The sequence below is a fragment of the Globicephala melas genome, chromosome 15 (genome assembly GCF_963455315.2).
Source record: "Globicephala melas chromosome 15, mGloMel1.2, whole genome shotgun sequence".
Lineage (NCBI taxonomy): Eukaryota > Metazoa > Chordata > Mammalia > Artiodactyla > Delphinidae > Globicephala > Globicephala melas.
The window spans coordinates 44,046,648-44,074,224 of record NC_083328.1 but is presented as its reverse complement, the minus strand read 5'-3'; the positions used below and the strand labels follow the sequence as shown (position 1 = coordinate 44,074,224).

The window sequence follows — 27,577 nt, the reverse complement described above, 5'->3', positions numbered from 1 at the left end:
TGAAAAAGGTATGCGTGAGCAGAATGTATCCTAACGAGGAGGTTATTCTGTATAGATTACTAGAGTACATGATGTTATATTGGATACACTTTTGCTATGTCAAATATAATAAATACAAGTAATCCAAACAGGCTGCACTTGGTTCATGCCTCATGTTATGTCAAAGCCAGTGGAATTCCTGCAATGGGAATCATTGTAGATTTCAGACCCCTTGTGACTCTTCCATATCGTGTGGGACGAAGGCTCAGACTTCTGTTGTTTGTGTCACCATGTTTGTGTCATTTAACCTCTTGCTTCCCAATTTGCACATCTACACGTGGGAATAATGCCTTTGAGGATAATAATAACTAACTTTGAGGGTAATAATGAGGATTAAATTAAATGAGATAGTGTTTGTAAAATCACACAGCACAGTGCACGGTACACAGTAGGTGTGTAATAAATGCTAGTAAAATTAACTTTTTTAATTTAAGAGGCTTTTAAAACATTTTTGAAACCTTGGGAGAACTACAGATTTTTCTTTAAGTGAACCAAAAGTATATCTTGAGCACCTTTTCTTTCCAGAACACTTCTGTTTTTCTCCCTAGGTTCTTTGAAGTTGTTTGCAAGACATTCTGCAAATACTTAGCACAAAGATGCAGAGACACAGGCGCACACAAGCTTGACAAACGCGCACACACACACACACACACACACACACAAGCTTGACAAACGTTATATTTAATGTCTGAGATGGTACCTCTTCCCTGCCTTCATTACTAGGGAAATGTCTCTGGTGCTCTGTCAAAGAAACATTTAAAAATACCTGGGCACCAGGGAGATATTGTCCCCTTATAAGCCTCAGTGCTCTCTTTCTTCAAATTCTTCCCTCTCTCACCCTCCTGTGTCCTCAAAGGATGTTGCAAATGGCAGGAGGCCATCAGACTCTCCCTATCTGATGCCCAGCTAAGAGCGACTTCACTTGATTTCAGCCGCTCCTTCTGAGTGCCTGCAATAGTGACATATCCTTGGGATGACTAATAAATTAGTGGCTAGAGGTCTTTTGGGGTAAACCTCTTGCAGTCCTGCAGAAACTATTAAGGTTGACCCAATTAACGAGTCCACTGTTCTGCAAGGCACCTCATTTTCAGAGTACAGGCTTCAGAATTCCCTCCCTTGGCTATTTCCCTGGAACAAACATTCAGCAAAAGGCAAGAAAAGGCAATTTAAGGCAAGGCTTTGATTACCTGCTGAAAGCACCATGAGCTCATCTCTCCCCACCCCTGGGCAGCATATTACTAATGTAATAGCGTTCCTTTTTGTTAAAAGTCATACCTCTTGTTCAAGGGGCTGGTGGCTGGGCGAGCTGCTTTTTTTTTTTTTTTAAGTAAATCTCTCTCTTTTTTAAAAAATATTAATTTTATTTATTTATTTTCCTTATTTCTTTTTTTTTTGGCTGCGTTGGGTCTTAGTTGCAGCACACAGGATCTTTTTGTGGCGTGCGGGATCTTTTTCGTTAGGGCGCGTGGCCTGCTCAGGTTTCTCTCTAGCTGTGGAGCGGGCTCCAGGGCGCATGGGCTCTATAGTTTGTGGTACATGGGCTCTCTAGTTGAGGCGTGCGAGCTCAGTAGTTGCGGTACATGGGCTTAGTTGCCCCCCACCCTGGCATGTGGGATCTTAGTGCTCCAACTAGCGATCGAACCTGCGTCCCCTGCGTTGGAAGGCGGATTCTTTACCACTGGACTGCCAGGAGAGTCCCAGGCAAGCTGCTTTTGCTCTCTGCAAACCTGCAAGAGGTAAATCAGAATCCCCATCAGATATTAAGATTAGAGATCCATCTTTTCCATTCCTGGCCGTGAATTCATAAGACCCTTTCCTAACCAGGCCTAACAAGGGTTTCTTCCAACTTGCTATGTGAAATGGCAAAGTGAAACGGAGTCACTGAGGGGATTGCCAGGATGGTCAGGCCTCCAGTCAACTTCTACCACCAGCATCCATATTTTAGCGTCCCCACCCCCTTCCCTGCCCCAGTGGCTTTTGTGAAGACACAGTTTGTGCGAAAAATACTTGAGTCACAGTTGACTTAGTTCGTCGTTCACAGTGTGGTTACATTCAGCAGCTGGTTTTGTGCAGTCAAGTTTTCGAAAAGCCTAGAATATTTCATAGGCTTAGAAAAAGGCAAATTGAAGGTGTCAGTGCCTTGGGTGTCACGCGCTCCTGACCCTTGATAAGTGTGGGCATTTATTGCTTCTCGTGTTTATTGGCTGTGCCTTCATGGATCCAGTTCAATACAGGGAAATAGGAAGCTAGTTCATGTAGTATTTAAACAAATCTCTGGAGGGAGTGGGTATTTCAGCTCTGAATGGAAAGAAGACATAGGAGCCAGCACTAGGAAGAAAAAAATCTCATTTCTTCAACAAGCAGACTTATCTATCTGAAATGCTGAAAAAAAAAAAGAGAGAAAGGAAAATCACACAAACTAATACTATTCCATGTTCTACCCTTGAAATACAATTTTCGTGACTTAAAGGCCTTTCCATGCTACTACGTCTTCTCAGCTGTATCACCTACAAATACAGTGGTGTAGCGGTAACTTAATCAGGAAAATGATCTATTGATCCACACACTTTATATAACCTACACTCTAACCCATTATTAATAAAGACAGGGAAGGCTCCCCAACCCATGATTTAAACATTTTTCTAAATGGAAATGACTATTCTGTCACATGTGAGCAATTGTTTTAATCATTTTTCTCAAGAGTGTGCTACGCTAAAGCCAGTGTATTTTGGAGGTAAAAAATGAGCTTGTGTTGTTAACATCTCCCCCTCCTCCCCCCGCCCCGCCCCCATCTCTTTTTACCCTCTCTCTCCCTTTTTCCTATTTGCTGCAGCATGTGAATTTATTCTGGCCAAATGAGTCAGTCAAGATGGGAATGTTAATTTGTTTGAGCCATCCTATGTCAAGCTGGAAAAAAAAAAAAAAAATTGCATGCCAGCTTTTCAATTTCTACAAACCCAAGACAGAAAGCCTGAGTCAGGGTCCCTGGACCCACTGTCACTCAGCCCTTGTCAATGCTCTCCTGCTGTTTCTCCTCTCTTCTGCCCCTCCTGACTCCAAAATGACTGAAGCGTCGTTTAATCTGCTCCTGGATCTTTCCCTGAGCCTCAGGTTACTAGTATCAGTGCCAGCATAAATGGATCAGCAGACAAAACCTTGAATCTTGACTCCCAAGGACCACAAGAGACACATTGGTTCCCAGAACCAGCCTCAGCCGGGCTCAGAGGGACAGCAGACAGAGAACAGGTCAGCTGGATAGACTCGCGATGCTGGTCCTCCTTCAGGAAAAGGCAGGGGCGCGCTGGGGCCACTCTGGGTAATTGAGTTCCCAAATCCCACTGTTACCTGAAGCAGACAGATAGATGATCATGGGGGAAAGGAACCAACTTTTTTTGCGCATCAACTGTAAACCAGTGTCTTAGATGAGGTTCCCCAGAAGCAGACCCTGAGATGAGGTTTCATGTACAGTGATTTATGGAAGAATGACTTCCAAGGGGAAGCAGGTGAGGGAGACAGGGGCAACAGGAAGGCGGCAGGGGGAGACAGGGGGGACGGTTTGGAGGGGTGCAGTTCAACAAGGAGCAAACCAGGCAAGGCCTTGAAGCCATTGCTCCAGCCTCCACCCACCCAGGGCTCAGGTGCAGGAAGTGACATTTCGGGGGCCATCCAGACCGAGTCAAGGCAAGCTGAGCGTTCTTCTGGCCCATTGGTCATTGTTTAAGTGTTGCAGTGGTGGGACGTCATCTCCAGGCAGTTCTGGTTCTCTCTACCTTAGGGCAAAGCAGACTGGAAGAGGCCATAGGTGCTGAGATGCATGAACAACACTGCAGTGGCGTTCAGGGGTGTTTCGGGGGTGCACCAACTTTACCTTCTGTAGCCCCAGCTCTGCACAAGGTCCTCCATTTCACTTCATCCTCACAGCATCCTATCCCTACTTTATCCTTTGTGACCAAGAGGAGGCTAATCTCGTCTCTGATTTCCTCCCCAACCTACTTCCGTGGACCCTGAAACTTTCTGGTGTGCGTCAGTGAGAAACTTTGGTGGGACCAGGGTGCCATCTACTGGTGAACTTGGGATCTGGCCTACAGAGAGAAGTTTCTAAACTTGAGTCTGCAAGTCAGGGCGTGAGCGTCCTTCACAGCATTCAGAATCAACAGTATGGGGCGCCTCCTGAGATGGACTCTACTACACACTCCACCCCTCCCCTCCATCACACACACGCTAAAAATCTGCTTGTCCCATGGCATAGATCAGGGTATTAATACACCATTACTGCTGACCTTGTAATAAATTCAACTGATTTTAAAATTCACACATTAGGGCATCACTGACTTTTCACTTTCAGACTCATTTTTCATGTTTTCCTTGCATATGGAGCCCTGCAGAGTTTATAGATTGTTTTAGTTGATTTAATTCATTTATATAGGAAAGCAGCAATAGCACCTTGAGCTCAGAGTAGAAGCTTCTCTAGAAAACAGTTAAGACAACCCACAGCCCCCTCCAGGGGCTGAAGGCATAAGACTCAGCATCCCAGATCACTTTTTTGTAAAATGTAGGGACAGGGATCTATAGCCAGACAACCTAGCTTCAAGATCACAGGCCGTCCTCGGCACCACGCTGGAATAAGTTTAAAGGAAAGAAAGTCTGGATTTCTACTTGATCTAATAGGGTGGCTGTCTACTGAGGGTACTTTGACCCCATCCCCCAATCTTGGAGACATTTGGCAATGTCTGGAGACATTTTTCTTTTTATTGAAGTATAGTTGATTTACAATGCTGTGTTAGTTTCAGGTGTACAGCAAAGTGATTCAGTTACATATATATTCTTTTTCAGATTCTTTTCCATTTTAGGTCATTACAAGATATTGAATAGAGTTCCCTGTGCTATACAGTAAGACCTTGTTTTGTTTTTGTTTTTGTTTTGTTTTGTTTTTGGTACGTGGGCCTCTCACTGTTGTGGCCTCTCCCGTTGTGGAGCCCAGGCTCCGGACGCGCAGGCTCAGCGGCCATGGCTCACAGGCCCAGCCGCTCTGCAGCATGTGGGATCTCCCCGAACCGGGGCACGAACCTGTGTCCCCTGCATCAGCAGGCGGACTCTCAACCACTGCGCCACCAGGGAAGCCCTAGACCTTGTTTTTTATCTATTTTCTATATATTAGTTTGTATCTGCTAATCCCAAACTCCTAATTTATCCTTCCCCCACCCCCTTCTCCCTTTGGTAACCATGTTTGTTTTCTATGTGAGTCTGTTTCTGTTTTGTAAATAAGTTCATTTGTATCTGGAGACATTTTTGATTGTCACAACTGGAGCAGGGCACTACTGGCCTCTAGTCGGCAGAAGCCAGTGATGCTTCTAAACATCCTATAAAGTACAAGAAAGCCCCCAACCAAGAATTATCCAGAACCAAGTGGCAATAGCGTCCAGGTTAAGAAAGTCTACTGTAAGGGGTGATACTCATCGATAAATGAAGTTTGAAAGAATAACAAATCCTAGGAAGGCCTAAGCAATTACCTTCGGTTGTGCTTGTTTCCCGAGTCCACTCTAGGTTGTATTTGTTTTGTAAGGAACCATTAGGTAGAGCTGGATACCTGAAAAATGGGTCTGTGTGAACTTATCCTGACACGCATACCCCACACCTTATGACACAGCACAGAGAACATCCGTTTTGCAATCAGCCTGTTACAAATGACCATTGGCAAATCCCTTTCTCCATGATCTTAAACACAGTCTTTTTGCTTCATGCTCTAGCTCTGCATGCCCCTGCTTCCCATGTAACATTTCACCAAATGCCCTTCATCAGCTCTGGCAGGGCTCAGGGCTAGTGAAGGGCTGACACATGATGGGGGCTGCAAGCTATTTGCATTTCTTCCAGCATTTATTTTCAGTCCTAGAGGACTTGGAGACTGCTTAATTGCTTTCCAAACAGCTATCATGTCCTCCTAGCTTTACAGCTTCTTCCAGAAGATGATTATAATACCGTATTATTTCTCAAGCAAAAATAGCACTCTCTTACCCTTCAGTAATGCATGCATTGTCAATTTCAATAGCACCAGCTCCCTTTACCTAACGGGGATCTCTCTTCCCCTTTACTTCTCCTTTGCTATTGTCATCCTGTTTAACCTTTCTTGGGAGAGCTTCCTAGGCACACAGGTATATTTATAGAGTCTTTGTACATTTGTGGCTACAATTAAAATTTAAACACAGCACATTTAGCCTAAGGTTGACATTTCTCATTCCATAGAGGAAGAATTTACTTAAACATTGATAGCTAAATGTGTGATGGACTTTTCAGTGTGCACTTCAATTCTGAGAAGGGGAGAAAGATATCACACAGCTCTCATCTGTTAGAATTGTGGGTTTGTTTAAAAAAGATACGTAATTGGAGACCTACAGCCGAATTTGAAATTGGTTACTTTATCTCACAGAGGAAGCATAAATGAATGTAGACTTTTGAATGAAATCCACACTTAACCTCTGCTTGTCATGGCTCACGAGCTTGAACGGGGCTGCTGTGATTTTTTTTTTTTTTTGAAGCTGCTATTGAATTTAAGTTTAAAAGAAAGAAAACATTCCTGCCCTTCTCTGTAAAATCTCCTGCCTTCACATAACAGAATACTATAATTTTCAAAGTGGACAATCTGAAAAACAGGAAAGCAAAAGATGGCTAACATACACACTACAGGCTGGAATTTGGGTTTGGGTCCTGCAAATCCTACACTCCACGCCTTCTCCCCTCCCGAGACTCCTGACAAGGAAGGGGCAGCCACAAGGTGAAAGAACCAAGTGAGTTGCAAAATATCAGCTTAATTAACCACTGGACAAGCATCCAAAGATGCCCTCATCTCTAGTACAGGGCTTCTGAGGCACAGGCTGGACTGGAGAGCGTGGCTCTGATGGGAAGTAAGGTTTCTGCATTCCTGCTTCCTTGCGTCTCGGTCACCTGGGTCTGTGGCACAGGATTCCACTGACCGTGTGGACAAATGGTGGATCCCACTCAACTACAAATGGAGAAGTCACGCAATAGAGAGAGGAAGCAGAGCAGATGCTCCTGACACCTGGCCCATGACAACTGCATCTCTTTGCCTGATGGCCTTTCTGGTCAGTGGAGTTGGCTCTACACTTTCAGGGCTGTCTGGAAGTATCAGAGGATTGACACCCCATAAAAGGATACCTTAACAAGTGATGGATGGGAGTTGGTGTGTCATTTATCAGCACTCCACCCTTGGAGGGGATAACTCCTAGATGTATAGTCTACACTAGATGTCCCAAGTGAAACTGAGGTCCAAGTGCCCACAGGGATGACTTCCTTGATAACACACCCTTTGTGACTGTATTCTCCTCCCTGCCTCACTTTCCCACTTCCCTATCTTGAACCCTGGAATCACCATCCCAAAGAAATTACTTCCACTCCTATCCTTGTTTCAGGGTCTGTTTCTTGGGAAACCTAAACCAAGACAAAAAGGATGACTGGTTCCATCTTTAACAGATAGGCCCTCTCCAGAGAAGCTGGAAGCAAAACTGAACGTAGGAAGAAGGCCTGGTGTGCAAAGATGCAGGAGGCGAAAAAGAAGGTCGGGCAGAGCTGTATGTCTTCCAAGCCCAGTGGTCCCACGCACTAGTAGAACTTGCTTAGTGAGCATCTCAACTTCTGACCAATAAGATTTGCAATTCCTTCTCCACTCAGGGAAGAGATGGTTGAAGGCAGAATGGTAGAAATGTTGGGATTTTCCCCTCAGGCCCCCATCCCAGCCCACCCCCCAAAATAGAAAAAAGCCAAAACAAAAAGATTCCCCTCCCAACAGCTCAGGTTTGTCCCAGGCTACTCCCACTTCAGAGTGGCAAACATTCCAAGGTGTCTATGGTCAGAATCCCCTGCAAGCTCCTATCCCTGCAGGAGAATGGAATAATATTTGACTTCCAGACACCTATCGCTTTCAGATTCATTGCAGTGGGACTTACTATTCAAACAAGATGGTTCTTCAATTCCTCCCCTTCCTGGTATGAACAGGATTCTGAGCTATGAAAAACTTCTACTGCAGCCTTTTGAGTGTGTCTTATTAAAAGGTAAGATTATGGGCTTCCCTGGTGGCGCAGTGGTTGAGAGTCCACCTGCCGATGCAGGGGACATGGGTTCGTGCCCCGGTCCGGGAAGATCCCACATGCCGCAGAGCAGCTGGGCCCGTGAGCCGTGGCCGCTGGGCCTGCGCGTCCGGAGCCTGTGCTCCGCAATGGGAGAGGACACAGCAGTGAGAGGCCCGCGTACCGCAAAAATAATAATAATAATAATAATAAAATAAAAGGTAAGATTATGCTTGAAGCAAAGTTGAGGCAAACATTGGCTTAACACCTTAGTACTCAACAGGCAGGGAATATTTTCTCAAGTCAGGAAGCTGAATAAAATGGCTGCTAGGTTAAGAAAGGTCTTTACTTAAAGGTCAAACCAAAATATAATGGGAAAGATAAAAACAGTTTGAAATAGGATTATTTTTAAGAAAAATAGGGGGGAAGCTTGTTCTAGGTGGAGATTTATTTCTTCTTTTAAAGCTTCAAAACTTCATGCATCAGTTTTAGAAATAATTATTCTCAAAGACAAATGTGTAATTGCTCCCTGTGCAGTTAAGTTGGTCCTCAACGCCACCTCAAATTTAAACAGGAGAAAAGCTCCCAACCAACCCCTTTCCTAGCACGACCCAACTAAGTGCCCTGCTTCTTCACAGCACCTGCTCCCGTGTTCCAGATTGCCAGACCTGGATCCCATTTCCCCAGGGGACAGGTGGACTGGGGACTAGAGCAGCCATTCTTTAACCTGTTATGGTCCAGGAACTTGACGTTTCACAGGTACAACTAGCACAGGTGCTTTTCTGCCAGAGGAAGGAATGGCAGAGGCTGGCAGGTTGCTGGGGAGGACACCCAGGTTTGGGAAACTCCTCAGTTTTCCTAGTCTCAAGTGTAATAGGTCACCAATGCTTGGAGCAGACCCCAGGCAATGCACATTTGTCCCATGACCAAATGAATGAAGAGGCGGGGATGCTCTTTGGTGCTTTCCTAAGCCTTGGGCCATACTCTCCCATAAGAAGTTCCAGTACCTTTTCTCATCTTCACCTGATTTAATCAAAGCCACTCAGAAATTTGTTGGACTTGTTACCTGGTATAAAAATGACATTCTGATATACCTGGATTTAACAAATGGTTGTGCCTCTCAGAGATTTATGGTAGGTAATTAACTTTTCCTAGATTCACTGGTACTAGTTAAGTTTTTGAAACAATGCTTTATTGGTTGGTAAATAGTCACTGTCCTTAAGCTCTTCAAATGTCCTTTCACTGCCACTCCCGCCTCACAACTCCTCCCCTGGGATCACCAAGACCTCTAACAGTTCCAAGTTTCATGCCCAGAACCGCATCTGTCCTCAGGTCTCTGCTCCATTCTGATAGGCTAGTGTCCACACAACCTCAGTTGTAATAATTTAGTGGGACTCCCCTCTCTGCACTTCCCTTCTTTCTGGGATCTGGCTCTGCAAGTCCTCATTGCCTCGGTAGCTCTCTGATGACTCAAACATATTTCATATGTTTTCTCCAGCTTTTGGGGTTGTTCTTGGTGAGGGTGTTGGTGGGCAATAAGCTAGTCTATCACTACTAGAAGCAAGAGCCATCTGTGGACTTTTTATGTGAAACAGATGAATCACTATTCGATAAGCTACTGAGAGTTTGGTTACTTGCAGCCCAATGAATTCCTAACTGATAAGCTTGTTATTGCTAGGACCCTGCCATGTGTGTGATCCAAGCTCATTTGATCTTTGTGACATCTTTGGCATGTAGGCTAAAGGAAGGAGACTCAGCAGGCTGCCTGATTGGAGGAGAGAACCATCAAAAGCAGAATCTTGGAATAAGTAAGTACTTCAGGGTAATCAGAGGAAGATAATTTGGATTTCTTCATTCTGGAAAAAAAGAGAGAGAGAGAGAGAAGAGATCCATAAAGTGTACTAATGGGATGAAAGGGTTATTAAAGAGAAAACTTTGGAAACTGCTGAGTGGTAATATTTCTAATGCAAATTAATGATGTGCTGGGAACCCAAGAGGAAGGCATTTCGTCTTAGCTTTGCCATTAAGCACAAAGCCAAAACTTTCGGCACATGATTTATAACCCTAAGAGTTCTGCAGATTTCATTAACAAGTACTAAATAAAGGCTGACACCTTCCAAGGTGTCACATAGCCTGGGATATGGAAAGATAAGGGGCTTTTTCCAAGGTCAGGCTCCAGGCAGAAGGGAGCCCATGGATATGAGTAGGTTAAAGGAGAAACGTAACACACACACACACACACACACCACGATATGGGTAGTTGGTAGGAATCTAAATCTCATGCCCTCAGTGAAGGACTGTATTTTCTAAAGATGGTCCCATCATCATGTCCCACCCTCCCCCATACTCTTCTTTCAATGGGCATAAACTCTCCTCCATCAAGAGGAGGGTCTCTGTTCCTCCTTCACTTTGCATCCAGGTGGTGGTAGTGATGCTATGTGACTTCCAAGGTCATAAAGGACTGCATTGCTTTTGCTGGCCCTTTTGGGATCCTTGACCTGGGAATCCTGTCACCAGCCACATGGAAAGGCCACTGTAAATGTTCTGGCCACAAGCCCAGCTGACAGTCAGCCTTGACCACCAATCATCAATATTAGCAGCAGCAGCAACCACCATGTTGATGAGTGAGGCTTCAAAGTTCCAACCCCCAAGCTCTGAGCTGCTCCAGGGGAGCAATGTGGAGAAGAGATGCGCTGTCCCCGCCAAGAACGTCCCAAACTGCAGGCTTGTGGGCAACAAAATGTTGTTTTGAACCATTAAGTTTAAGAGTGGTTTGTTATATAGCAAAAACGAGCCCTCCTTCCCTGCCTCTGAGTGTAATGCTTCCGAGAGTCGCTCAGATCTCATTCATGACAGAAAATGTACCCGAAGAGACAGGGTCTACCAAATGCATGAGCTGGTCCAAGTGGATGCATGAAGGCAAAGTTCTGGGTCTTAACAAAGCCTCAACCTAGCCCAAGATCTTTCCTTATGGGGATGATTGGTAGAAATGCTGGCCCCAGCCTTTTAGGGGTCCTGGGTTCAGTTTCCCTGTTGGTGGCTTTACTTTTGTATTTGTATATGAAGTGATATTTCACTGTAGTTTTTATATGCATTTCCCTTATAACTAACAGTATTTAGCATCTTTTTATGTGTTTATTGGCCGTTTGTATACCTTTTTTTTTTTTTTTTGCGGTACGCGGGCCTCTCATTGTTGTGGCCTCTCCCGTTGCGGAGCACAGGCTCCAGACGCGCAGGCTCAGTGGCCATGGCTCACGGGCCCAACTGCTCCGCGGCACGTGGGATCTTCCAGGACCGGGGCACGAACCCATGTCCCCTGCATCGGGAGGCGGACTCTCAACCACTGCGCCATCAGCGAAGCCCGGCCGTTTGTATATCTTTTTTTGAGAAATGACTGTTCAAGTGCTGTATTTGGTTTCTCATTGAATTGTTTATCTTTTTTGGAGGGGTTCTTTCTATATTCTCTGGTTTCTGGACTCTTATCAGATATATGATTTGCAAATATTTTCTCCCATTACGCAGGTTGTCTTTAAAATGTTGTAGGAGTACCTTCTGATGCACAAAAGTTTTCAATTTTGATGAGTCAAATTTATCTCTTTTCTTTGTTACTGCTTGTGCTTTGGTGTCATACTTGAGAAACCATGGCCTCATCCAAGGTCATGAAGATTTATACCCATTTTTTAAAAATTTATTATTTATGTATTTATTTTTGGTTGCGTTGGGTGTTCGTTGCTGTGCGCAGCTTTTTCTAGCTGTGGCAAGAGGGGGCTACTCTTCGTTGCGGTGCGCAGGCTTCTCATTGTGGTGGCTTCTCTTGTTGCAGAGCACGGGCTCTAGGTGCGCGGGCTTCAGTAGTTGTGACTCGCAGGCTCTAGAGCGCAGGCTCAGTAGCTGTGGTGCACGGCCATAGTTGCTCCGCGGCATGTGGGATCTTCCCGGACCAGGGCTCGAACCCGTGTCCCCTGCATTGGCAGACGGATTCTCAACCACTGCGCCACCAGGGAAGCCCTATACCCAGTTTTCTGTGATGAGAAAACAGACTTTTTGAGGCGTTTTACAGTATGACAATCCTGCTCACACCCAGAGTCTGGACATTTAGATAAAAATCTGAGTTTAGGATACCCACCCCAATTTCCCACTTTGTTTTTCCCAGGAAAATTACTAAAAATGACCACTTAGAGTTGAACCCGAGAAAAGTCTGCCCCAACCAACAGATGCTTACTACCCTGCTCTCTATCTCCGGCTCACTTGTAACCTGAAGTGGAGGACTGCCCTTCCCCTAGCTCATTGTGTCCCCCCCTCCCCCATTTCTGGGATTTGTAAGTAATAAATCTTGTAACTTCCTTTATGTGAGTGTATTGAAACTGTGCCTTCAATGAAAATGACCCTGGGGTTTCATTTCCCCAAAGTGGGAGCTTGGATGCTGAGGGAGCTACTTGCCAACCCCCATGGGTGGCTTGTGCCTCCTCATGCAGCAGGTCATGATCTGTGTATTCTTTTCTTTTTTTTTTTTTTTTTTTTTTTGTGGTACGCGGGCCTCTCACTGCTGTGGCCTCTCCCGCCGCGAAGCACAAGCTCCGGACGCGCAGGCTCAGCGGCCATGGCTCATGGGCCCAACCGCTCCGCGGCATGCGGGATCCTCTCGGACCGGGGCACGAACCCGTGTGCCCTGCATCGGCAGGCGGACTCCCAACCACTGTGCCACCAGGGAAGCCCTCTTTTCTTTTTTTTTTAAGTCTCTATTGAATTTGTTACAATATCGCTTCTGTTTTATGTTTTGGTTTTTTCCGCCAGGAAGCATGTGGGATCTTAGCACCCCGACCAGGGATCGAACCCTCACCCGCTGCCCTGGAAGGCAAGTCTTAACCCCTGGACTGCCAGGGGAGTCCCGATCTGTGTATTCTGAATTTAATACACCAGCTATGGGCTCCCCAACACAATTTCCTTCCACAAGTTTTAGTGTGAGGTAGGAGACCAAATTCATTCTTTTGCATGTGGGTATTCAGTTGCCCCGGGAACATTTGTTGAAAATAATATTCCTTCCCCATTGAATAATCTCGGCACCTTTGTTGAAAATCAATTGACCATAGATGTATGAGTTTTATTTCTGAACTCTCTATTTTATTCCATTGATCTGTATGTCTACTTTTATGCCAGTAATACAGTTTTGATTAGTGTCTTTACAGTGAATTTTTAAATCAGGAAGTGTGAATCCTCCAATTTTGTTCTTCTTTTTTCAAGATTATTTTAGCTATTTGGGTTGCCTTACAATTTCACATAAAATTTAGGATTAGCTTGTCTATTTTTGCAAAAAAATGCAGTTGGAATTTTGATAGGAATTAAATTGAGCCTATAGATCAGTTTTGGGAGAATTGCCATCTTAAGAATATTAAATTTTCCAATTCGTGACCATGAGTTTTTCCCATTTATGTAGTTTTTCTTTAATTTCTTCAGACAATATTTTGTAATTTCAGTGTAAAGGTCTTGCAATTCCTTGGTTAAATTTATTCTTAAGTATCTTGTTCTTTTTGATGTTACTATAAATGGAATTATTCTCATAATTTTATTTTGATTTGCTCATTGCAAGTAAATAAAAATACAGTTGATTTTGTATATTGATCTTGTATCCTGCAACCTTGCCAAACTCATTTATTAGCTCAAATAGTTTTTTCATGAATTTTTAAAAGGTGTTTTCTATGGGAAGGAAATCCAAAAAAGAGGGGATATATGTATAGGTATAGCTGATTCACTTTGCTGTACAGTGGAAATTAACATAACATTGTAAAGTAACTATACTCCAATAAAAATTAGTTAATTTTTTTCAGAAAAAGGTGATTTGGGACTTCCCTGGCAGTCCAGTGGTTAAGACTTCGCCTTCGAATGCAGGGTGTGCGGGTTTGATCCCTGGTTGGGGAGCTAAGATCCCACATGATTCGCGGCCAAAAAAATAAAACATAAAGCAGAAGCAACATTGTAACAAATTCAATAAAGACTTTAAAAATGATCCACATCAAAAAAATCTTTAAAACAATTTTTTAAAGCTGTTTTCTCTATAAGATTATGTCTTCTGCAAAAAGAGATAGTTTTACTTTTTTCTTTCTCATCTGGATATGCCTTTTATTTGTTTTTCTTGCCTAATTGCCCTGACTAGAACTTCTAGTACAATGTTAAATAGAAGTGGTGAGTAGATATTTTTGTCTTTTTTCTGATCTTAGGGGGAAAGCATTCAGGTTTGTTCACCATTAAGCATGACGTTAGCCGCAAGTTTTTAATTGATGCCCTTTATTAAGTTAGTGGCTCCAAGGTTTTTTCAACAATACTGACTGAGCACCTACTGTGTGTGCCAGGCACTCTTCTAGGCCCGAAGAAAATTATGGTGGGAGAAAAAAGAATCTAAGGGGGTGGGAGTTGGGGTGAAATAGGTGAAGAGGATTAAGGGGTACAAACCTCCAGTTATAAAATAAATAAGCCCTAGGGATGTAATATACAGCATAAGGAATATGATCAATAATATCGTACTAACTTTATATGGTGACAGATGATTATTAGACTTATCATGGTGATCATTTCATAATGTATGCAAATGTAGTCACTATGTAGTACTCCTGAAACTAACATAACTATATTTCAATTAAAAAAACAAAAACAAAAAAATGGTGCCCAAGCTGTTCAAGGACAAATTTAATGAAGATAAAATCATGACTCACAAAGAAATATAAAATGAAAATGAGTCTAAGATTTTAACTCATTAATTAATAAGAAAACGAGTAAGAGGCTACAATTGGTTCAAAAGAGAATTCCAAGAATCATATACATATAGGCAGTAAGGAATACTTAAAGCGAATTTCCAAATGAATGCAAAATTGATCTACCTATTGGGCAATAACTAATTGCATTCTACAGAACATAATTCATTAGCATGTGTATGGCCAAGAATAATTTGCTTTGTTATCAGTTTTCTATAAATTACAGCATTATGAACTAGTTCAAAGTCAGTGAAAGGCAGAGAAAATTCAGAGGCAATCTGGAAGGACACTCTAGAAACCCCCACCCCCCATTTCAAAGTCTTTCCCAATTTTCTCAAGTAATATTCAATAAATAGCTGTTCAATGAATGGACGGTGAACTAGAAACAAAGGAAAAACATATTTCAAGAAGAATAGTGTGATCAACTGTGGCAAATGCTGCCGTGAGCATGATGAGACTTGAGAATTGACCACTGGCTTTGGTAACTTGGAGGTTTTAGTAGGGTTCTTGGCGTCAAAGTCCAATTAGAGTGGGTTCAAGGACAAACAGAAGCTGAGAAAGTGGAGAGAATTAGGCCACTCTTTGGGAGTAGTTTTACTATAAAAGGGAGCAGAGAAATAGGGAAAAGTGAGGTCAAGAGAAGAAGTTTGTTTGAGCTTTTTTGTTGTCGTTATTGGGTTTTTTTTTTTTTTTTTGGGTTTTTTTTTTTTGGCCACACCAAGCATCACGTGGGATCTTAGTTCCCCACCAGGGATCGAACCCGCACCCCCTGCATTGGAAGCACGGAGTGTTAACCCCTGGGCCACCAGGGAAGTCCAGAAGATGTTTTAAAGGATGAAATATAACGCAGCATTGGCATGCTAAAGGTAACTCAGCAAAGAAGGAACAAAAGAGGGCATAATTGGAAGAGGGAAGTTCAAGAGTATTTATTCATTGCAAGGGGGAAGGAGACCAGTATGCAAGTTGAGAATTGCCTGAGATTGAAGAATAGACAGTTCATCTGTTAAATATCAGGATGGTAACTGGAAGGGTTTTTTTCCTTGTCTCTGAAATAAAACAGGAAATTCCTTGGCTGTCTAGTGGTTGGGACTCCACAATTTTGCTGCCGAGGGCCTCGGTTTGATCCCTGGTCAGGGAACTAAGACCCCTTAAGCTGCTCGGGGCCGCCAAAAAAAAAAATGAAATAAAACAAATGCAAACCCTAAGTCTGAAGACCATTTAACAAGAGCCACCAGACACGCCTCAAAGGAACATAAGAGGTGGCTAAACCAGCTTGATGTGATAGTGGTCACCCCACCCCTACCAGGCGACTGTGCTGTCAATCTGGTAGCTACCAGCCCCATGCAGCTACTTAAATGTAAATTAATTAAAATTAAAAACAATTTTAAAATTTCAGCTCCTCAGTTGCACTGACTATATTGTGTGTACTCAATAGCCACAGGGAGTTAGCGCTATTGCATTGGACAGCACAGACGTAGAATTATTTCCAGCATCGTGTAAAGTTCTATTGGACAGCATCGGTCTACAAGAATTGGTGGAGGAAAAATAGCTAGAGCAGGGGGTTCTCAGCCTACATGGAGAATGCTGTTACGTTCCCCCACTCTGTTGCCTCATTGATTTTTTTCCCCCATTATTTGTTTGGACGTGCTTCAAATCTGCTGCTCTTCCCTGGGCCGATCTGAGCAGGAAAAAGGAACTGGAGAGAGGTGTCGGGTGATGAGAGGACAAGGAGGAAGCAGCCAGACAGTGATGGAGAGACTTTCTCTTCCAACTGTTGCAGGAAGGGGGACCCCTTCCAGGGCCCGAGAGTGGGCTCTTGTCTAACACTCGGAAATGAATTGTCCAAGGAGACACATGCGCTGACAAAGCAAGAGACTTTACTGGGAAGGGGCACCGGACGGAGAGCAGGAGGGTAAGGGAACCCAGAATGACTGCTCTGCCACATGGCTCGCAGTCTTGGGTTTTATGGTGATGGGATTCGTTTCCAGGTTGTCTCTGGCCAATCATTCTGACTCAGGGTCCTTCCTGATGGCTCATGCATGGCTCAGCCAAGATGGATTCCAGCCAGAAGGATTCTGGGAGGTTGGGAGGACATATGGACTGGCGTCTCCTCTCCTTTTGACCTTTCCCGAATTCCCGAATTCTTCCGGTTGATGGTATCTTGTTAGTTCTGCATTCCTTACCAGGACCTCCTGCTTAAGATAACTCATGCAAGTGGTTACTATTGGGCCTGGCCAGGGTGGGCGGTTTCAGTCAGTGCTTCCCCTAACGAATAGGGTTACCTGAGCCACACAAATAAGTAAAAACTGGGAACTAACATTCAAGGGCTAATAAAAAAAAAAACAGTGATTTTGCTCTGGGTTTAACTTGTAAACTCAGAAAGAAGGTCTTTCCTGAATGCCTCATACAAGCCTTTGAAGGCAGGATAAATTATACTCTGAAGTTCTAGAACATAGAACTCGTTGTGGTCTTTTTTTTTTTTTTTTTTTTTTTGCGGTACGCGGGCCTCTCACTGTCGTGGCCTCTCCCGTTGTGGAGCACAGGCTCCGGACGTGCAGGCTCAGCGGCCATAGCTCACGGGCCTAGCCGCTCCGCGGCATGTGGGATCTTCCCAGACCGTGGCACAAACCCGTGTCCCCTGCATCAGCAGGCGGACTCTCAACCACTGCGCCACCAGGGAAGCCCTCGTTGTGGTATTAAAAAAATGCACAACGGGAGAGTTGTGAGTTAAGTTTTATTTGGGGCAAAATGAGGACTATAGCCTGGGAGACAGTAACTCAGATAGCTCTGAGAAACTGCTCCAAACAGGTCGGGGAAAGGTCAGTATATATGTGATTTTGGTGAAGGGGGAGTACATGCAATCAAGCACATGTTTTTTGCCGAAGGTTTCTGCTAGTCTGTTGAGGGTTACTGCTAGTCACGAGGAGCAGACATCACCATGAAAGATTTTAGTGCTTTTCTACATATGAGGAGACATAAGAATTGGGCTCATAAAATCAGCTCCTTAAAGTATCTAACTATCTGAAGACCTGTTCTGCCAGTTTTTCCCAGAGCACAGAGCACCTCATTTCTGCTCTCCACCCTGAACTCCTTTCAGGGGGTGTTGAAAGTCATCAGCTGCAGCAGCACATGATTTAATCCTTGTAGAAGTAGGTGGCAAGTGCCAATTTGTAGTTGACATAGTAAACTTCAGTTAGTTAGAAATTTTCTCACTGATATAATACATAGTTGGACAAATCAATCTTTTTGTATCCTTTTGGTGACAGACCTGTTCTTTGGGGAACTAAAAGCAACTGTCTTTCTCTTGCCAATCTCTACAAACCAGAAATGTAACTACAGGCCCGAGGACCTGGGACTGAGCCTCATTAGCTCAGTCAGGCAAGACCTGAAACCAAGAGAAAAAATAATGACAAAGTGGTACTTTTAAAATTCAAACCGCTGGGAATGCTACCTCAGCCGAACTTTACAAATAGCAAAGCCTTGGTCATCTGAGCAAGCAACTTTAATGTATTCCAACTGTTCTTTGTAAACTAGTAAGTTTATATTGTAATACCTGATTCATAATTAAGTTTTTTTTTTTAAGTGAAGCCATGAGATCTCTAGTTTTGTCTGTTTATATGTCTGTGTGCACATTATACATATGAGATATCTCTACCTCTGGAAGGTATTATCAAAGTTGAATTTATAAAGAGCTCTATTTAATTTAAAAGAAAGCGCTTACAAATTAAATATAAAGAAACCAGCCAGAATGACTTTCAGGTTCACGTGAACTGGGAAATATTCAATATTAATTTGATACCTGGTATTATAGTTTGTTGATCTATTTATTATAGACATGTCTTTAGAGTCATTAAGTATAATACTTTATTGTACCTAGGTTTAACAGATGTTAAATAAGACCTTATATCTTGTTGCAAGGAAAATAACTTGATGAGACTTTATACGTAAATGAGACAAGAGATTTTGGGTAAACTCTTTCAAACTATATTTTAGAAATGTCTACTTAAGATGATCTTTACAGATATTTGGTAACTTAAAGTTCTAGTGTTGTGCTAATTTAAGTGATGGAGGTTTATTGAATAGCTATATAATTGCAAAAAAAATAAGATACTGACACATCAATTACTAAATAGAGAAACTAAAGGTATTTAGGACTATTAATGAAAATGTTTGGTGCCGCCTTGAGATGTCCTCTATAAGAAAATGAATGTATTTAGAAATTACCACTGGTATTTATGTTCACCAATCTACAGAATGCTAATGTAAAAGAAAGTTCATAATTGCTTACTTCTTAGTTTTCACTAAAAATTAAGGTTTTGAAGAGTTGAGGATTCTAATTTAAACACGTAATTAAAGCTAATAGGAAGCATTTCAGTATACAGTACGAAAGTAGAATGTGTGTTTTCAGTAAAGAAGGTGTGAGGAATGGAGTTACATTTTATTAAGGAAAAATTGCATACATGGTCAGGATTAACTAAATTTAGATTGAAGTTAATTAAGTAAATGGATTTTGTTAAGTAAGGTAGTACATGACTGGAATTTGAACAAAGTTTCTTAGAGTGCTCCTTTTTGATAACAGATTGTGTGAGTTTCTGTGCCCTTAAGTAATCTATTTGTGAGTTTGGTTAAATGAATAAGTATTGTTTTATAGAGACCTATGATCTGTTGTGTTTTAAAAACCTTTCTGATATTTTTAAACAAACTTCGCAAATATCAAATCGAACTAAAGCTCTTTTAGCCTCCAGCTGACTCTGGGATGCTTCAAAGGAACATCTCTGAGACATCTCAGAGAGGAATGTTAAACTAAGTTTATTTGATATGTTTAATTACTTCAGAAACATTGTCAAGTGATTGGAGATGAACCTCAGGTTATAGTTTATGGATAAATGTTATTAATACAGATATTCCAAAATTTATAAGGAATCCCTAATATCTGATATGTCCTGATATAATGTTATCAGTCATAATTCTAGTTATTATCCAAAAATGTTATGTCACAGAAATATCCAGGTTTCCTGCTAATTGCACTGTACTCAAATCTTTTCCATGCTATTTTAAGTTTTAACTTTTATAGACAATCATTATTTTACATTGATGCTTTTACAAAATGAAGATTTTCAAGAAGACTCATAAAGAGAACTTTTGAAACGAATACAAGTTTCTGATAGATCTAGATAATACCAATGAACTGGGTAACAAATGACAAAACTCTAATGGAAAACCTGATTACTTCATCCAGATCAACAGGAATTAATTACATGAGACTGAATGAACTGATGAGTATGATTTATAACTTTATGACTTTTTGAAAATACACTAGCTAAAGCTTTGTTTTCCAGAAAAACCTTTTCTCTTATGCTATGACCTACAACAAGTTGATAAAGTATACCTTTGTAAACAGAGAGGAAACATTTATCTTTTTCTCTCCACCTGATCCTTCCAGAGTTTGGTTTCTCCAGCTGGCTCTCCTGTGGATTTGATGGTTTGGTGCAGCTGGATTACAACTAATTACAACTAATTACACTAATGATTGTTTTAATTTGTTCTTTGTTTCCAAATTGTTTATGATTTGTCTTCCTGCTGCACTATGACTTTGTAATGTTACTACCTACATTACTTATATCCTGTCTATTTTATAAGATTGTTGTCTTTTACAGTACTCAATGTGGCCTCCAACAAAACTGATGATGGCTAAACATCTTGAGAAAATAGATCACATTTATGACTCTTATAGAATAATTGTAATAGTGTGATTCTAGATATGGGAAGAAGCCATAAGGGAAAACATTTCCTGCATCATAACAGACTAGTAAGACAGAGGATCCAGAGAATCTTTAATTATCAACAGGGCCTAATCCGTAAATTAGCTCCTGGAGTAGCATATCAACAGGAATTTTCGCCTGATCTAGGATGAACCTCCCAGCGCCACAGGACAAAATTTGGTCATGAAATGTTTCCCAAATATTGGTTGAATTCCTGACCAAGAGGAGCGTCTGAGAAATGGAATATTTCCTGCCATATCAGTCACAGACATCAGAGATCGTGGCCCTCCAACGTTAGCCAGTGAGCCCTAAGGAAACTCAGGAAGGAAAGAATACCTGCCATCTAGCAGCCATCAGACTCATCACTCCCTATGGTGAGCCCTGAGGAAACTCAGGATGTGAAAACACAGGATACCCAGACAGCTGCGGTGCACATCAAAGCAATGATTTCAGTGAGCCCAGATTGTTGCATCTTCCCATACATAGAAAAGCACTAAATTCCTTAACTTGGGATATCTGGTGTGCTTTAATTAACAATAATCTTTTTTATTTTTAGAAATTTTATTTTTTATTTTATTTTATTTATTTATTTGGTTGTGCCAGGTCTTAGTTGCGGCAGGCAGGCTCCTTAGTTGTGGCTCACCGGCTTCTTGTGGCATGCGAACTCTTAGTTGCAGCATGCATGTGGGAGCACAGAGTCTTAACCACTGCGCCACCAGGGAAGTCCCAACAATAATCTTTTGACGTTTGGACTATCTGCCCTTTGTTGCAAATTTCTGTATAACCTGGCTCCCCCCCACCTCACCTCCTCAGAGCAGTTCTCTCAGGGTTACTTGAGATGCTGCCTCCAGGGCTTGAAGTCCTAAAATTTCCTGCCAAATAAAACATAACTCTCAACTTTTATGTTGTGAATTTTTTTTTTTTTTTGCGGTACGCGGGCCTCTCACTGTTGTGGCCTCTCCCGTTGCGGAGCACAGGCTCCAGACACGCAGGCTCAGCGGCCATGGCTCAGGGGCCCAGCCGCTCCGCAGCATGTGGGATCTTCCCAGACCGGGGCACGAACCCGTGTCCCCTGCATCAGCAGGCAGACTCTCAATCACTGCGCCACCAGGGAAGACCTGTTGTGAATATTTTTTAAGTCGACAGGTGCCAGGCTGGAAACACCTTCCCAACAGGTGGAAGGGGGAACTGCTCTCAAGCCCCCAGGCTGGGAGGCAAGTTGCAAAAGTTCAAAGATTGGGCTGGGCAGAAACTCTGGACCAACTGGTTTAAGAGCATGGCCTTTACAGTGAGACTTCAGACCTAGGCTCCATCACTTTGAGAAACGTATTTAAACTCTCAGTTTCCTCATCTGAAAAAGATGGTTAAAAAAATAACCACTTAATAGGATCGTTGTGAGGATTGAATGAGGAAATCTTGTACGACACTGGGAACCATCTATGGTGTATATTAAATGCTCAATAAGTGTTAAATATTACTAATAGTAAAACCTCATTATTTCAGAGGCACAAAGAGGACAAACTTTCTGCTCAGAGTCAGTATCATGTCAGGATAGGCTGTGTTCTGATACCTACTCCCTGGGCCTATTCTTAGGAAGCTGCCCATAGTTCTTTTCTTCTCTGACAGGACTAATACTTTCTTTTTTTTTAAAACAAGAGGAGGCCATTCCCCAGGCTTGGGAATTTCCAGGGACATTCTCAGGATCACACCCTTTTTTAGCCTCTAGCTCTACTTCCTCCAATGCCTTGCCCACCCAAGAGAGGACTCTCTGCTAGGGAAAGGGAGGACAGCCCAGCCTCTGGTGGGTACTCCTAACCTGTTGCCTTCCTGTAGTGCCTTCTCTGCTCAATACAATGGTGGGTGTCCTTTGCTCATGTCTGACATCTCGTGACCTGCACTGTCCCATTAGGGGCTCAGAGCCTCAGCTGGTTCTCGGTCAACTAGGCCTCTTCACAAGGAATATTCCCCAGATCTTATGCCCTCATTCAGGGCACTTGCAACATCGTCCCAGCACTCCTTCTCTCAGCACTTTATTCAGGCTGATGCACTCCTGGTATAGACAGGGTCTTGTGGGAAATGATTGTAGCATTTACAGAGCAACTGTCCTGTCCCAGGTAATCATTGCCATATTTTACCCTCTCAACCAGCCTGCAAGTTAGGATTGGAATCTCCATTTTGCAGAGGAAAAAAATCATGTGTTAATGAGTTAGAATAATTTTTTAAATAAATTTGTTTATTTTTGGCTGCATGGGGTCTTCGTTGCTGTGCGCAGGCTTTCTCTAGTTGCGGTGAGCAGGGGCTACTCTTCATTGCAGTGTGCGGGCTTCTCATTGCATTGGCTTCTCTTGTTGCAGGGCACAGGGCTTTAGGCGTGTGGGCTTCAGTACTGTGGCACACGGGCTCAGTAGTTGTGGCACACGGGCTTAGTTGCTCCGCAGTATGTGGGATCTTCCCAGACCAGGGATCAAACCCATGTCCCCAGCATTGGCAGGCGGATTCTTAATCATTGTGCCACCAGGGAATTCCTAGAATAATTTTTACTTTATGTAACATATATGGGATCAGATGGACCAGGTTGTACAGCAAGCTGTTTTTAGTTTTTGTTTTGTTTTAATAATATTGAGGTATAACTTAGACATTTAACTTTTTAAAATAAATTTATTTATTTATTTTATTTTTGGCTGCGTTGGGTCTTCATTGCTGTGTGCAGGCTTTCTCTAGTTGTGGAGAGTGGGGGCTACTCTTCCTTGCACAGGTTTCTCACTGTGGTGTCTTCTCTTGTTGTGGAGCACAGGCTCTAGGTGTGCAGGCTTAGTAGTTGTGGCTCACAGGCTCTAGAGCGCAGGCTCAGTAGTTGTGGCGCACGGGCTTAGTTGTTCCGCAGCATGTGGGATCTTCCCGGACCAGGGCTGGAACCCGTGTCCCCTGCACTGGCAGGCAGATTCTTAACCACTGCACCACCAGGGAGGCCCTAGACATTTAACTTTTGCTTATCCTATATGTTAACAGTGACATCATACTGTAGTTTGGATTTGCATTTCTTAAAATACAAGTGTGATTAACCACCTCTCAAATGTTTATTGGCTTTATTTTTCTATTCTCTGGCCAAGCTAATTCTCAAGGGATCAGAGGAGATAGCATTTTATGAGTCATCAGCATATAATATATAGATGGTATTCAAAGTCATGCAAGTGAATGAATGAGATTCTCCAAGGCAGTGAGTGTAGTTAGGCAGCCCTGGAGCCACTGAACCACAGAAAGTCAGTGAGATGAGGGGGAACCAGCAAAGGAGACTGTGAAGAGTAGTCAGGAGCAGAAAAGAAAATTTGAAAGCCAAGGCGGGGAAAAGGACGAGCTACGTGAAATGTTGCTGATTAAGAGAAGGAAGATGGGGCCAGAAATGCTATTGGATTTAGCAAGCTGAAGGTCACTGGTGACTTGGCAAGAGTACTTTCAATAAAGTATTGTGAGTGAGAGGGGTGTATCCAACAGATGGGAAAATTTTGATGTAAAAGAGAGGAGGAAAGAATTGCTGAAAAGATGTCCTTAAGTAGGGGCAGGAATCCAGTAAACAGCTGAAAGGGCTAGCCACAGAAGGCAGCAGAGGTGGCTCATTTAAGGTTATCAGGCAGCGTAGGTGGTTATAGCTGATGATAGCTGGGTAGATGTAGTGGGAGCCTGTGAAATTCTCTTCTGGTTGTTTCCACCTTGCCCCTCAACTGAGCAATGCCCCATTCTGAGAAAACCTTTAAAGTTTAAACCACAGGGCAAGCCTCTCTTTTGAAGTCATGGAGTTGTAATGAACTTGTACAGGAGAGGTGGGTGGGAAGGGTCTGGGAAAGACTTTCCCTAGGGTAGGACAAGACAGGATCAATGTTGGGTAGCAGCAGTTGCACAGCAATGGTGCCATGCTGCAGGACGCAGGAGAGACAAGTGTTGCAGTTTAGTTTTCACTTTGTGTTCCTTGACCAAGTCTCACAATTACCAATCTTTTATTTAGACCTTGCTTCCTGGAAATACAAAAACATCTAGGTAGTAGTGTTAAATCTGTCAAGCTGACCAGTTAAGTAATGTACTAATAACCTGAGGCTCATTTATAATGAGGAGCCTGTACATTTCACCACCTTAAAAGCATACAGGAAAATTCACTGGTTCACAAACATCAACTGCAACAACCTAAAGCCTGGAGACATTTAATTAGAAGGAACTAAAGTTGTCAGTGTACTGTACCTGGCCATCACCTCCCTTCAAGCAGCCAAGTTGGACAGGTCATGGAATGCCATTAGAGTACTTGTCACAAAAAGAAACCTGTCAAACACCCAACCCATTAAGTCAAGAGGACTGATTATACATGCAGACTGCTGCACCTTCTCTGACTTTGGATTTGTGCCTAACTCAATAAACTATATGCACATCAGAAAAAGGATACGGACGTCCCTGGCGGTCCAGTGGTTAAGGCTCCACGCTCCCAATGCAGGGGGCACAGGTTCAATCCCTGGTCGGGGAAGTAAGATCCCACATGCCTCGCAGTGTGGTCAAAAAAAAAACAAAAACAAAACAAACAAAAAACGGCTGCAATCCTATAGACTTCATGTGCCCATATGCAGTTTTATGCTAAATTTATTCTTACAATTCAGGCAATTAAAAAAAGTAACTCTAATTAATGCACTCATAATTTTGGCCGATTGCTAATCTAAATGACCAAAATTGATAGACTAGCCCTGCACATCAACAGTCATGTTTTTGAGGCATGGGTATTCATTTATTTTCCACAGTAGCAAAGAGAGGTCACCTGCGATTCTGCTCCAAAACATGGAAACTGTAGTCTGCCACTGCAGAATAAAAACCTATTAACAAAAAGACAACTGATCTGATGGTACTGAACACCAGCAGCCCAACTGTTAATCATGCATCTCAGGGGTGGGCAGATTTTTTTCTACAAAGTGCCAGATAGTAAATATTTTAGGCTTTGCAGGCCATATGGTCTCACTTGTAACTATGCAACTCTGCTATTGTAAAAGCAGCAAAAGACAATACATAAATACTATTTATATACACTAAAATTTGAATTTCATATAATTTTCACGTGTCATGAATACACTTCTTTTGATTCTTTTCTCAATTATTTTAAAAAATGTTAACAACCACCCTGCTCACAGATCCAACAAAATCTGGTGGCAGGCCAGATTTGGCCGGTGGCCCTGGTCTACCTGATAGACAATTTCTGGTCACTGATGATGACCACATGTCCAAATTTCGGTAAGGTTACCCAACAGAGACAATTTGGACAGAAGATTAGAGATTAGTTCCACGATCCTTATTCTGCTAACAGCAGAAAGCAAACAACTGTTACTGACCTTCTGCAGGTTTAACAGACTCTCTAGGTACCTCACCCTCTGGCTATACCTGAAAATCATCCAAGTAAAAAAGACACCCAGAGACCGGAAAATGCAAGGCTTCAGGAAAAGCCATCAAATCGGTGGACAAAACATCGGGCAGACACTACGGAGCCCTCGGTCTTCAGGCAGAGCCGTCAAACAACGGCTCCAAAATCCAGGATACACCTTTCCAACACGTCCCCCAGCTTTGAGCCGGCTCCTGCCATCCAGCGGGGCCGCAGACTCGTAACCACACACACACACACACCCGACCCGGCCACGCTCGGAAGCCGCCTGAGCTGCGTGGGCCAGGACACCCGGTCGGACCGGAAAAGCCCCTTGTTCTGTCTCCTCCCGGTCGCCACAAGGCGCAGAAAACCTCCCGCGGGCAGTCACGACGTCCTCCTCACGCAAGGAGGGCAAAATGAGAAAAGAGACAAGCACAGAGAGGCACCAAGAAGGAAGCCGCGCTTCCGACCACCCCCTACACGTCAGCGACTCAGACAACCGCTAGCATCATGACGGCGGCGAGTCCCCGGCCCTCCCTAGGACCACGATTCCGAAGTCTCGCGGGACGTCGCTGTTCCGCGCCACTCAGGTATGGGGACATCTCGCGGGAGTTCCCCGCCGGTGGGCAAGGGTCGGGCGGCCTCGCGGCTGCGCCCCGGTATTTCCCGTCCGCCGGCCCGTTTCGCGCAGGCGCGCGCGGCGGCTACGAGTTGGCGCGTCGCGCAGGCGGCGGCGGCATGGGGCTGAGCCGGGTGCGGGCTGTCTTCTTCGACTTGGACAACACGCTCATCGACACGGCCGCGGCGAGTCGGAAGGGCATGTTGGAGGTAACGTTCCGGCTACTGCTTCCCTCCGGCGAGCCCGGCGCCCCGCCCCGCGCGCTCTCTCGCCCCCTTGGGCCGCCGGCCCACTGCCCTGTCGGCTCCCTCCGCGGCGGCGCCCCTGGTCCCGGAGGCCCTTCGTGCCGGCCCGCGGCGGCGGCCTCGCTCAGAGAGCGGGGAGTCTGCGATCTGAGGGCGCTCCCAGCGCTCGGGCTTCCGGAAGGATGTCGCCAAACTGCCACAAGGGCAGAGTCGCCTCCGCACAGAAAGGCAGGCGCGCGCCAGGCGCCTGGCTTTCTGCCGGGACCCGCCGGGACGAGCGGGCACCCGGCTCTCCGGGACTGACCGCGGGAGGCTGGTCTCCAACCGCGTGCTCTTCGTTGGACCTTTGAGCCTGGACTTTATCGACTCGAGGGAGTTTTCTCCGCAGGTGTTCCTGCCGTGGGTGTGACCCTCAGTAGGTTTACCTTCACGAGGCCTTGCTCCGCCGCATCCTCCCCTTTCTGTACCTACTGATGCTCTTTCAGACCTTTCCCGTGCTGTTCAAGACCCGAAGCCACCCCTGCTTTCTTTCGTCTGCATTCAGCTTTAAAGAGAAAACTAAGGATTACCATATCTGAAAAACCCACTTTCAGAAGCTAAATCCTTTCAGCCCTGAGTGTCCCGTCCTCTTCATGCTTCATTAGTTAGGTTGTGTCTCCCTGGATCTTCAGCCTCTTCGTCCTCTTTCTCGGTGCATTCCAC

At 43.9% G+C, this 27,577-nt stretch overlaps 1 protein-coding gene and 1 long non-coding RNA gene across 5 annotated transcripts in view; one reads left to right on the top strand and one right to left on the bottom strand.

Moving 5' to 3' along the window:
- Positions 1-553: 553 nt before the first annotated feature.
- On the bottom strand, positions 554-26,665 carry LOC132593461 (uncharacterized). Of its 3 annotated transcripts, none has more exons than XR_009558996.1 (5): positions 25,055-26,665; positions 3,908-5,579; positions 3,667-3,825; positions 3,195-3,384; positions 554-2,421 (listed from the first exon to the last, which is right to left on the bottom strand). It is a non-coding gene; the product is annotated as an uncharacterized lncRNA (long non-coding RNA). The 3 variants fall into 3 exon arrangements; XR_009558997.1 differs by having other exon boundaries at positions 5,550-5,579; XR_009558995.1 differs by having other exon boundaries at positions 3,667-5,579.
- The window catches only part of NANP (N-acetylneuraminic acid phosphatase), a 13,228-nt gene continuing 12,273 nt past the window's right edge, over positions 26,623-27,577 (top strand). For both annotated transcript variants that reach the window (XM_030872524.2, XM_030872523.2), the window contains exon 1: positions 26,623-26,839. In XM_030872524.2, coding sequence (XP_030728384.1) covers positions 26,750-26,839 — 90 coding nt within the window. In that variant the 5' untranslated portion in view covers positions 26,623-26,749. The remainder of the gene's footprint in view (positions 26,840-27,577) is intronic.